Consider the following 13,058-nt stretch of genomic DNA (forward strand, 5'->3'; position numbering starts at 1 on the left):
TCGATGAGGTGGCCTTATTCGGTCTATATTCAATGAATTACAAACCTCTACAAAATAAATAAATAATTGTTAACAATTTGGACAGCATTTATAAAAAAGTTTACATTAAATTTTTATGCTCGAATAAGTATTTATAAAGTCCAACATTTATTTAGACGGATGAACTCTCTTATTCTTAGTAATAGCACTATGTTGAACTTGGATTTATTGTCATCTATAAGAGTTTTGTAGAGATTGAAATTCAACACCCTAATTATAAGAAATCTTTTTTGGGATCTCCAGCTAATTCAAGCAATCCAAAAAAGGGAAAACTGTTTGGACCCATTTATTCCAAACAGCCTAGAATGTAGAGTCAAAGGGGTGTACATACGAATGCGGATATCATTTTTATATATTTGCATCATATTTTTGCTAACTGCATCCGTGCGGTTATTGCAATTATTAGATGTGGTTATTATCCGCATATTAGGTAATAGGCATTTAGGACCTATTTTAGTCTTTCTGGGCCTTATTTGGATCTCTATTATAACCTATTTTAAACGATTTTGAAACTAATTTAGGCTGATTTTTAGTGTTTTGAACTCGTTTTACTTTTTTTGTAAGCCATAATCTTTTGAGAATATATTGATCTCATATTACTTTTGTCTTTTTACCTAAGTGTTACACGAGAAAACAACATAGTCAACCAAACCAACTTAAACATAACATATACCTAATTCAAAATGACATCGTTTTTAATGAATTTATTAAATATAATATATATATAAAAGGGATACGGATGTAGTAAATAACCGTAACCGCATACCCTAAAATCGCTACCCACATCCGCATATGCAGATAATAGTTTTGCTAATTGTATCCGCAGCTGCATGTGTACATGTGCAGATAGCGAATAGTTAAGAATAACAGATACATCCGATTAATATCTGTCCGCATGTACACCCGTTACAGAATCGATATACGGGACAGGGAATCCTACCGTCCTCTCTTAAAATCTCATAAAATTCAAACTCTAATTGTAGGGAACCCTATTTCTTATTTACTAGTATACAAAATTCATCCTCAGCATCGAGCCAAAATGGTTGGAGCAACACAACGGTAAGTTCCCCACGCATTCTACGTGAGGGTAGATTTTTGTTAGGCATCAGTAAAACTACCTTTCATGCTCGGATGCCAAGTCAAATCTCCATTCCACTTTATTCTTAAGTTAGATTTTGCAAATCATGACTTTTTTCTCCAGTTATTCATTTAAAATGATATTTTTAAATATTATTATTATTAATTCAATTTGTTTAGATCTATAAGTGCTAAAAAAGAACATGAGGACATGATATAAATGAGAAGAAAAAAATTAAAAAAATTTAAGATAAAATTTATTTTTTGAAATTATATTTAAATGGTTTAGAAAATTTAAGATAAAATTAAAAAAATTTTAATATAATTTAATATTTAAAAAATAGTATTTGAAATTTTTTTCTCACCCAGACATGACCTTGGTCGATTATTTTTGTTTGCAAGTGACGTGGCTTAAAGAAAGATAGAATGGCAAAGCAAAAGGCGAAGCAGAGCAGAGCCACCTGGACCCGCCCAGTGACAGAGCACCTCAGGAGATCCGTAATAACGACTTTCGTCCCCTGTATTTCGACGAGACACCCAAAAGCAACGGAATCTGGTTACGCATTTGGCGTTTGAGTCACGCATTCGAAATTTTTCTCGTTTTTCATTTGCATTTTCTCTCTGAACAAACGGAGAGACAGAAAGAAAGCGAGGGAAAATCCGGCGAGGAAAAGGAAAAAAAATGGGGGTTCCACAGGCAATGCAGGCCCTGAGCGAAAGAGCGGCGTTCATGAGAGAGTCGCTGCAGAAGAGCCAGACTATCACGGACAACATGGTCACCATTCTAGGTTCCTTCGACCATCGCCTCTCGGCCCTTGAGACCGCCATGCGTCCCACTCAGGTTGCACTTTTCCTCTCCCCTGTTTGGTTCACGAGAAAAAGAAAAGAAACCAACTCCATTGCATACGGAAAGAAAATTATAGAAAAGCCGGAATTTAACGTTTTTTAACAAGTTTTCAAAAGGATGAAGAAATTCCCTGCAATTCGGCTAAATAGTTTTTGCGTTCGTTCTGTTTTTCTCTGCTTTCTCTGTTTTCCTGTGGACCTAGCGAGATCTACCTGATGATTTTTATTTAAATTGGGATAGGCTAGGGTTTTTATTTTTATTTGTATTATTTACTTCTTTATTTGTTTCTGTTGTTTTATGGCTATGGAAGATACGTACGCATTCGATACGTAGGGCGCATGAGAATATCGATAAGACATTGAAAGCTGCAGACGTAATATTGGGACAATTTGACCTCATGCGCAAGGTTGGTCTCTCTTTTGGTTTCGTATTTGTGCTTAAATTTTCATTTTCACGTGCATGATGATTTAAGATGAAGTGTAATTAGCGGAAAATAAATTATGTTTCAGCCACTTTTTAATATAAACTTGGTTTGTTTAGATTAAATTTTTGATTAAGTGGTTGGCAATGGCACGTCTGTCGTATTCTTTGGGCGCTTTTACTCTTATTTTGATAATTTTGGAACGTGGGCTGTTGGATACTAACGTGAAAGTGAAGTTTATTTTGCAACTTTGAGCCACAGTATTAGAAGAGGGTAATCTCCTTAGATAAAGCAGAGAATTTTTAAGAAGGGCACATCGTTTAGTATTTGTTTAATTGAAGCGTATAATCTTTTATGCTACATTACTACTAGTTTTAAATTACAATGTCATGCTGTAGTTTGTAACATTTAATTTTGATTCATAATTCTGATTTTCAGTTCAATATAAATATGTAGGCAGAGGCTAAGATACTCAGAGGCCCACATGAGGATCTTGAAAGCTACCTAGAAGCAATTGATCAGCTGAGAAGCATTGTTCGTTTTTTCAGCAGCAACAAAAGTTTTAAGAGCAGTGGTGGCATCCTTAACCACACCAATAACTTGCTCGCAAAATCTATCTCAAAACTTGAGGATGAGTTCAAACAGCTGTTAACAAATTACAGGTTCATTTTCCTTTGATATCCACTGCTGCATCACTTTTGTCTTATGGGGCAGATAATTTATTATCACTTCACTTTTTAGGTGACTAGCATCTTAGAAAGTTTTCGCGTTGTTCTAATCATGTGAGAACATCCACTAACCTGCAAAGCTTCAATTATCCTAAGATTTGCAAAATACGTTACATTTCCCTTGGGATGAATGAAAATTTTGTTTTGTCTTGCAGTAGAAAGAACAATATTTAAAGGAACTTCAGTTTGCTGAGTAGCCAGTGACTATACTAGAATTTTACTCTTAAATCACGTCAGAGTTTGGATTTACCAAGTAGTACATAAATGTACTTTATCTAACTCTTAATTCACCTTCGTACCCTACTTTGCTTACGAAATTTTTGACATGAGTTGCAATTCAACTTATTGTTTCCTCTTTATGCACTAAATTTATAATAATTTCCCCCTCCTTACCAAGTCATTTTTAATGTTAGAAACTTGCTTATTTGTAGATGGTTATTTTACCAAGGGAATAGGGTAAACATTTTTTGATCCATTCGAAGTAAAATTGCATTGTCTGTTCTATAAACCAAACATTTCTCAGTGATTTTTGGCACTAAATAATACGCCCACATTTTTATAATAAATAATGTGCTTTCCTTTTTAGGCTGTCCAAAGATAAATTTATGATGTACTTTCCTTTTTAGGCTATCCCAAGATAGATAAAAGTTTTCTAAAATGAAAGTATTTCATCTATCAAACTTTCCCATATTACTCTTACATTTGGCTCTCCTTTTTTCAATTCTGAATTCATATTTCTTGACCAATCTAAATGCATTTTAGAAAGAGTGTTTATTTCATTAAAAGTACATCCCATTTGTAAATGTTCATCTATTGTTGGACGAAGGGAGTAATGAATGAACAAACTGTAACCTTCAACTAGAAGTTTTTGATTTTAGGCTCTCTTTGATTGCCTTTAAATCTTTGAAGAAAATAAGAGTACACCTCGCTTCTCCTTTTGGTTCTGGCACATTATGCACCTTTTTTACTCTTGACAGAATTTTTAGGTATTTTTAGCCATCTTAGTAAATGGCAATATTCTGGATTTCAGCAAGCCTGTGGAACCTGATCGTCTTTTTGATTGTCTTCCCAACTCTTTACGGCCATCATCAGCATCACCAAGCCACCAAGGTGATGCTAGTAGCAAGACTCATTCTGAGCTCCATAAAAGCTTAGAAACTGCTGTTTACACACCTCCAACTCTTATTCCGCCTAGGGTTCTTCCACTTCTGCATGATTTAGCCCAACAAATGCTTCAAGCTGGAAATCAACAACAACTATTTAGAACTTACAGGTGACTTAATTTAGCTATATATTTAAACTTTTTTCTGCTTAATCCGATGCTTTGCCAATGCTCAACACTTTAGATTATACAGTCGATCTTTACTTAGTAGATCTTTCGGTTTATGAAATACTCATGCTAAGATAAAATATAGTAGAAAATTGTTGATATATTCTGTTCGATCTTCTTGTATATGCTTTAGGTGACTTGGAAAATTAAAATCTGACCAAATAGGAATAAATAGCTTATGTTTGGTCAAAGCACCAAAATTGGAGCAAAATTTTGTGGCTGGCTGAGGATAAAACCTTTGTTCTAGAAATTATGCAGAGAATGAAGGCATAAACTTGATAATATTCACTCATGGTTGGTGGAACCATCATTACATTTAAGTTGGGATATCTTTGTCAAGCCTTGTCCCTGATTTTCATATATCAAGGGCTGGTTCCCAAAAAAAAGTTTGGCTTGAGACATGAGATAAGTAGTGGATGCTGCAAAAGGGAGTGGTGATTCGATACTGAAAATGGAAGAGACTCATAGAATAGCAAAGTAAAATAATAGAGCTTTTGCGCAATCAGAATTGATACGTCTTCTTTTAATGTTTGATATATATTACCTTTTGAATTCCAAATTTTAAAGAAGTGCAGAAAATTGCTGCTTTTATTGAAGGAATGATCACATGTTCTATTATCGTAAGGAATAATCGATTATGTTTTTTTTTTGGCACTTACTATCATTCTTTTCTAGTAACAATCATATATTGTTCTAAATATTAGGGAGACTCGTGCTTCAGTTATGGAACAGAGTCTCAGAAAACTAGGTGTGGAGAGACTTACTAAAGATGATGTTCAGAAAATGCAGTGGGAGGTTTTGGAGGCTAAGATTGGGAATTGGATACATTACATGCGGATTGCTGTAAGGATTTACTTGAGGCTGATCTGATGGTGGTGTTGTTTTTCCAACTATTTAAATAATTCATGAAACAGGTCAAACTGCTTTTTGCTGCGGAAAAGAAAGTCTGTGATCAAATATTTGATGGTGCTGAGATTCTTAGGGATCAGTGTTTTTCCGAAGTCACTATGAACAGTGTATCTGTGCTTCTCAGTTTTGGAGAGGCTATTGCCAAAAGCAAAAGATCGCCTGAAAAATTGTTTGTTCTTTTAGACATGTATGAGATAATGAGAGAACTTCAGTTAGAGGTATGAAAAATTTTACCAAACCAGACCATGAGTTTTCTTCTTCTTCTTCTTTATATATATATATAGATATATATATATATATATACTTTTGATATTGTACGAGAGAGTCTATGGGGATTACTTACTGGTATTTAAATTCTGTTGGATTTTAGCATATGAAAATATATTAGTTCAATTGCTGACGGGAAGACGACGACATAAAAAGTTTTTGTCATAACTTAGAATTATATTTAAAAAGTTATAATTGCTGCCTTGCATCCCCGGCTCCTTTTTTGGGTTAAACATGACCCTTTCCAGTTTTTATACATCAGCTTTGCTGTTAAGTGTAATATTTTTGTTTAGCTGTCAAAATTTTTGGTGTCTTTGTTGCAAGTAAGAAAAGATTGCTCAATTTATTCCAATTTTTGGAAAGGCTAGTGGTTGGGAAATCTGAGTCTTTCAATCATAGGTAATTCCTAATTTGTCTATGCTGCTAAATGAGTATATGCCCACATGACCAACATTAAACTAAACCCTATGTATTGAAACACCTAACTTGGCAAGAAGTCTGGTGCACATCAATTGAGAGTTAGCTTGATTCGTCAAATAGAGAATGATGTTATGATGATGTTACAGTCTTCTTTGGAAAGTTATTTCTTGTTTATTGAAACACAATTAAAAAAAATAAAAATAAAAAATTGTTATATGGAAGAGGGTGAGGAGAATTTGTGTAGAAATACTAAAACTCTAAATGAAAATATTTGTGTAGGCAACTAGAACTCATAAAATGATTGATCGAAGAACTCAAGATTTTGGTTTCTTTTCTTTTATGAATTCATAGGTGAATACTGACACGTGCACACACACACATAGCACCTTAGTTAAAGTTTATTACATAAAAAAGTCGTACTAAGCTAGGGAGTTGATTGTATTCCTAAAAAACATATGCAGATTGGTTTGTTGAACTCAAAAACTGACATACTTCAATTTTTTTTGTCCTTTCTTTGGTGGGGGAGGGCCTTGGAGCAGATTGAAACACTTTTCGGAACTAAATATTCTATTGAAATGCGGGAATCTGCATTCAGTTTGACAAAGCGGCTAGCTCAGACAGCCCAGGAGACCTTTGGTGATTTTGAAGAAGCGGTTGAAAAGGATGCCACAAAAACTGCTGTACTTGATGGAACTGTCCACCCCTTGACTAGCTATGTGATAAATTACGTGAAGTTTCTATTCGAGTGAGTTATCATTGCCGTTCTTTCCACTTCCTGCTCCTGGTTTCTTTTTTCGAGAGGCTACACACTCTATTTCTTCCTTCTTTCTTTTTTTCCCTTCCTAGTTCCTTCCCCCCATTACCAAAAAAAAAAAAAAACAAGGCTCTCTTGAAGGCTCATACTTATAGATGGATTTGTTGATGAGGTCATAAGTTATGGTAATTTTTGGACTCAATAGCCCTTAGTATACATTCCTCTATGTTGGTTAATTGTTTAGTACAAGTAATAATATACCGTCTCTGACACAAGTTGTCCTGCCTACTTGTTCTTTGTGTTCAGTGGACAATTTTTCTTGTATTGTATTTCAATTTTAGTAGTTTCTTTATGTTCTCTATGAGTCAGGTTTTGCCTGCCCCCCCACCACCCCCCCCCCCCCCCACAGACAACTCACACACATACACACCCACCTCTCTCCCAGTTCTCAATTTGGTTCTGTTTCAATTGTCGTTGGTCTATCTATATTGATGGTCACCGTAGTCAAACAAAATGTATGACTGCTGGGTATTTCATGTGCACAGCTACCAATCAACACTGAAGCAACTTTTTCAGGAGTTTGACCATGCCGATCCTGAAGCTCAGTTAGCATCTGTAACTACAAGGATTATGCAGGCTCTCCAGAATAACCTGGATGGGAAATCCAAGCAGTACAAAGATTCTGCATTGACACAGTTGTTTCTTATGAACAACATTCACTATATAGTGAGATCGGTTCGGAGGTGTGTCTATATTAGCTTGTTCTATTATATGGCAATGATCGTCTCTGTGTGCTGCTAGTATGCAAAATTTTCAAAAAAATGCATTTGCAGGTCAGAGGCAAAGGATTTGTTGGGGGATGACTGGGTGCAGATACACCGAAGGATTGTTCAGCAGCACGCCAATCAATATAAGAGAGTTTCTTGGGCAAAGGTTTTTTTTTTTCTTTAGTCAAACTTGTCGTATCATAATTTATTTGCTTTTCCTGACAATTTCTTTAAGCTCATCCTAGAAACATGAATTATTGTGCTAAATATTGAGTATGTGTTTAAACATGTTTAAGATCCAACTCATGACAAATATCTTAATGAAGACAATAAAGAGTCATTCATAGTTGAAGATAATAATAATTAGACAATTGAACAGTTCTCACAATACATGAATACAAAACGTTTGAAGATATATAGTCAATGACAGAGAGAGGGGGGGCCGGTGGGGGCCATGGCCCCCCCTCAACTCTTAAGAAAAAAAAAAATTTTAAGGTAAAACAAAAAAAATTAAATTAAGGTATTTTATTTTTAGATGAATCAAATTAAGGTTTATTTTGCCTATTGGCCCCTAGCAAGATTTTTTTTTTTTTTTTCCTTGGCCCCTTCCCTTTTATCATCTTTTTAACTATTGTCAAAACTTTTTCCTTTAATAGTTCACAGGTAGCAATAGACATGCCTGAAAAGGTAATAATGGAAGGATATTTACAAAGTTGTAGAGGCTTTGTTCAAAGTAAACGAAAAGGGTTTAGTAAAGTAGTGCATTGGAAGAAGACATGTGTGGATTTGAGGAATTACAAGCTTGACCAAGCTCGATTTCCTAAGAATGTGTGGAAAAAATAACTGAGACCTTTTTTTTTTTTTCTTTTTTTTTTTTTTGAATCTTTGGACAGCGGTTTTCTTTACTTTTTTTTTTTTTTTTTTTTTCTAAAAACTCTTTTTACTTTTGCTTATTGTTTTTTAATCTGAATGGAATAATAAAAATATCAAAATTGGGTTATGTTTAATTTACTTAAAATTTGCCTTTATATATATACTTTAACCCTACTTAAGAAAAAAAATTATTTGGCCCCCTCCCATTAAAATGTCTAGCTCCGTCCCTGTGTATAGTAAGATAAGAGGTGAATAGTTGTAACCACTCATTGCACTCATATTTTTAGTAGAAGTTGTATGGTTGTATAGTAGTTATAAATATCAAAGCAATGATCCCATAAGATTAATGGGGAGAAATATGTAGTTCTCAAATCTTACAAAACAACAAAATATTTTATTTTGACTGCTCGAGAATTACATGGTTTAAAGTATGCCAAGGTCATGACAAACGAGTAGTACTTGATGCCCCAGCAGCATATACCATTTTGAAACTCCAGCAAATTGAGGTTCTGTTTCTTTCTTTAGTTTTAAGAATTAAGACTTGTACTGTGCTTTACCATTGATGGTGCTACTAACGATTATCCAAGCTTATACTCGATATATCAAACTTTTTCAAGAGAACATACTCAATGATCTCACAAAGCTGCTCCTTTTTTTTTTTTTTTGAATCCCCAGATTCTTCAGTGTCTCACCGTTCAGGGCTCTGGTTCATCAAGTGGCGGTGGTCCAGTTGGAGGTGATGGTAGTGGCAGTGGAGTTTCTAGAGCTTCAGTGAAAGATAGGTTCAAGACCTTCAATAGCCAATTTGAAGAGCTTCATCAAAGGCAATCTCAATGGACAGTTCCTGACAGTGAGTTGCGCGAGTCTCTCAGGCTGGCTGTTGCCGAAGTCGTCTTGCCTGCTTATAGATCTTTCCTTAGACGTTTCGGGCATGTTTCCTCATACTTTTTACTTCCTGTTTTTAGAAGGCTTCCTTTTTTTTTTTCCGGTGTTCTTTTCACTTATACAAATGTGTTTGTATTACAGGCCTATGATCGAGAATGGGAAGAACCCTCAAAAGTACATAAGATACACTCCCGAAGATCTTGAACGCATGCTAAGTGAATTTTTTGAGGGCAAGACCTGGAATGAAAAAAGTGGTAAATAGTTGATATGACATCTTTTTCTTTTTCTTTTTTAGTTTAAAATTTAGTCACATGGTAGCTATTGGTATGCTTAATTAATACAATGATGAGATCAAATAATAGGCCACATCCATGTCCCTCTTAAGGCTTGGTTCTTCTTCTTGAGTTCTCTCTACTTCTCTTATTGGTTCCCCAATAGGCCAATATGTGACCCCTGTACAATTGTAATTCTACTTAACAGTATGAACTTAACATAAAGGAAGCATAGAGTTTAGATCCACCCAAATTTCTCCCATCCTGAGAGGTTGGTTATGTTTAAAACTGCTGCTTTTCATCTCACCGGCGGTCGGTCACATGCTCCGCACGTGGTAGATAATACTCTCTCTCTCTCGCTCTCTCTCTATTTTAATGTTTATGGAATTGGTGGTTCTTGGTTCAGATATATTTGATTATTTGAAATATAGAAGAGATTAAACTGTGACCCATAAGTCTTTGGTCTTAATGCCCTGGCGGTGAACTCCATGGAGCCATTCTACTTGGGAAATCAACAAACAATCTACCATTGCCACGTCTAGGTAGAGTTGTCACTTGTCACTATGGTCGCTCCTTCTTGCATTTTTAATTTAAAAAATAATAATAATATTAGCAAACAACTATGAGCCTGACGTTTTTGACAACGGGTGGGAAGGTGATCAACCAGAGGTGAGAGATTAGGAAATTACTAATTTTATTTAGTATATTGTTGTGATAACATTAGTCATTAGATAAGCGCTTATGAAAAAATAATTGGTTAATTTTAACTGTCACATCGTCCTAATTTTATGACAATTGTATAATAATTTACTAATTCGCACTACTGATTCACTGTTAAGAAAGATAGAAACGGTGGGGCTGTGAGTTTTGAGGTACAAATGGCTGCATGTGCTGCATCAGAGGCAGAGCTACATGGTAGCTTGGGGATTTTTTTTGTGGGGGTGGGGGGGGGGGGGGGGGGGGGGGGTGGTCCCAAATTTTTTTTAAAATATTATTAGAATTCTTTGATTAAAATTTTATCTCTCAATTTTTATTTTTTATTTTTTTAAGTTTTGCACTCAAATTTCAAATATTAACTCTGCCCCGACTACGTTTTTATCATAAACCGACTAATGCTCCGTTTGTTTCGACGTAAAATGGTTTCCGTCGTAAAATATTTTCGACGAAATCAATTTCAAAAGAAATTATTTTCTCGAAAATATTTTTCGGCGTTTGGTTCGCACGAAAAAATTACGAAAAGGGAAAATGCAACTGTCGCCGGAATCCGGCGACGACCGGTCGCCGTCGCCGGAATCCGGCGAACATGTTTGGCCGGATCCGGCCAAAATTGCCGGATTCCGGCAGGACACCTCCTGGTCCGGTCAGATCCGGCCTGATCCGGTCATTTTGGCCGGATCTCGGCAGGATCAGTGGCCGGATCCGGTCAGATCCCGCCGGATTCCGGCCATTTGGGCCAGATCCGGCCGGATCAGTAGCCGGATCCGGTCAGATCCCGCCGGATTCCGTCCATTTGGGCCAGATCCGGCCAGATCAGTAGCCGGATCCGGCCAGATCAGTAGCCGGATCCGGTCAGATCCCGCCGGATTCCGGCCATTCTGGCCGGATCCTGCGGGGTCAGTGGCCGGATCCGGTCAGATCCCGCCGGATCCCGGCCATTTCGGCCAGATCCGGCCGGATCCGGTCAGATCAGGCCGGGTTCCGGCAGGTTTCTGTCCATGGCCGGATTCCGGCGGCCGGCGGTATTCCGGCAACCGGATTCCGGCGGCTGGCGGTATTCCGGCAACCGGATTCCGGTGGCCGGCAGGATTCCGGTGGTCGGATTCCGACGCCGGCATTATTCCAGTGACTTGATGATGCCGGATACCGGTGCTGCCTATTTTCGAACGACCGATTATTGTAGGATTTGGACAGTCAGATATCAAACGTGCGTGCAAGGACGAAGAATATAATTTTGGAAAACGATTTACGGTTTTTAAAACCGTAAATCGTTTTCCAAAAATTAAAGAATGTTTTACGGTCAAACCGAAAATGATTTTCGTTGGCCGTTATTTTCGCCCCTACCAAACACCGTAAAATACCGAAATCATTTTCCGGAAATCATTTTACGCCGAAACAAACGGAGCATAAATTGATTTTTACGGGAAGCGTGCTTTAATTAGTAGATGTTAAACTGAATTATTTTTTAAAAGTTTTCTAGAGTTTAGATTTATTTCAGTAGAAAATCTTGTTTGTCTAGAATAATAAGGTGGTTTATCTTAAATCTCTACAATTTAGATAATTTCTTTCTCCGGTTTATATCTCTCCTTTTCATTTCTATCTCTCTACCATTTGATTTCCTTTACATCGTTATAACATCTTACTTTAATAGCACTGTGAGATTGAGAGAATCTTTAAAAGAACACATTTGGACTAGTTTCCAAGTTATGAAAAGATTCCTTCACTCATAAGCCCTGGATTCCACGGCCATTTAATGATTCACCGTTTAATCTCCGAATAAGAATATACAACAATTTTAAGACGGTTCATATGGGACCTATCTGTTTGAGTAGAAGCCTAGGCAACTCAACATTTTTTTTTGACAGATGAATTTAATATGAATTCTCTCATAATTTCCTGTCCAAATTGCTTTGTTTGGGATCCCAATCCTTGATCATCTTGTTAGGAGAACCGTAAAAAAATCACCAGGAGGAATCTTTATTATACGACAGTAGTTTAACACGCACCGTTTATTTCAAGTTTTCAAATCACTTCTAAAATGGCTAACATTTAGTTGAGAATGTGTCATTTGTACATGAGTGAAGTTAGCAAGAGTTGGTAAAGTCCAACATGCATGTTGGGAGTTTTGCATATAACCATTAAGTTATAGTGCTCTCTCCAATCAGTGCCATCTCTTGCTCCTCTTAAGACCCTCTGTCTTTCTCCTAAACTCTTTGTCTCCACTGTCTTCTCTCATTTCCACCCTATCGTTGCTTCCTTCCCTCCCTCCCTACCCCCTGGTCCTCCTTTCATTCTTCTTTTTCTCACCCTCCCTTTCTTTCCTTCCCTGCTCCCTCTTACATCTCTCTCCCTTCTCACTCCTAACTCTTCTGTTACACTCCTCTTCCTCTCATAGATCCTGATGTAGATTGGGACGCATATAAGTTCCTAAGGAAGATAAGAATAGATGTAAGTGTTGTCTCAAATAATATTTTTGAAAAGCGATCGGATGAGATACGATCGGATTGAGAAGCGATCGGGGCTACGTGGGGGACCACCCCAGGCCAACAAAACAGGGGGGCTGTCACCCCTGTTTCTGTTGGCAGAGTGCAAGTCACGCACAGTGCGAGACTTGCGACCAAAGAAGAAAAAAAAGTGTTAGGTGGTCTTGAGCCTCTCTCAACCCCAAAAGCTAATTCATGAGGTGAGGCTTTCCCTCACACTTATAAACTGACCACCAACCCCTTCCACAACCGATGTGGGACAACCCCAA

General features: G+C 36.9%; 1 protein-coding gene across 1 annotated transcript; it reads left to right on the forward strand.

The window, feature by feature from the left end:
• The first annotated feature begins 1,675 nt into the window (after window positions 1–1,675).
• LOC133873739 (exocyst complex component EXO70A1-like) lies at window positions 1,676–9,975 on the forward strand. The gene is made up of 11 exons (XM_062311487.1): window positions 1,676–1,957; window positions 2,274–2,369; window positions 2,841–3,046; window positions 4,143–4,385; window positions 5,147–5,285; window positions 5,357–5,569; window positions 6,578–6,783; window positions 7,338–7,535; window positions 7,626–7,725; window positions 9,108–9,361; window positions 9,459–9,975. Exons 1-11 carry the CDS (start codon window positions 1,799–1,801, stop codon window positions 9,577–9,579), a joined length of 1,935 nt encoding a protein of 644 aa, XP_062167471.1. The 5' UTR covers window positions 1,676–1,798; the 3' UTR covers window positions 9,580–9,975.
• The last annotated feature ends 3,083 nt before the right edge of the window (window positions 9,976–13,058 follow it).

The sequence above is a fragment of the Alnus glutinosa genome, chromosome 7 (assembly GCF_958979055.1).
Source record: "Alnus glutinosa chromosome 7, dhAlnGlut1.1, whole genome shotgun sequence".
Lineage (NCBI taxonomy): Eukaryota > Viridiplantae > Streptophyta > Magnoliopsida > Fagales > Betulaceae > Alnus > Alnus glutinosa.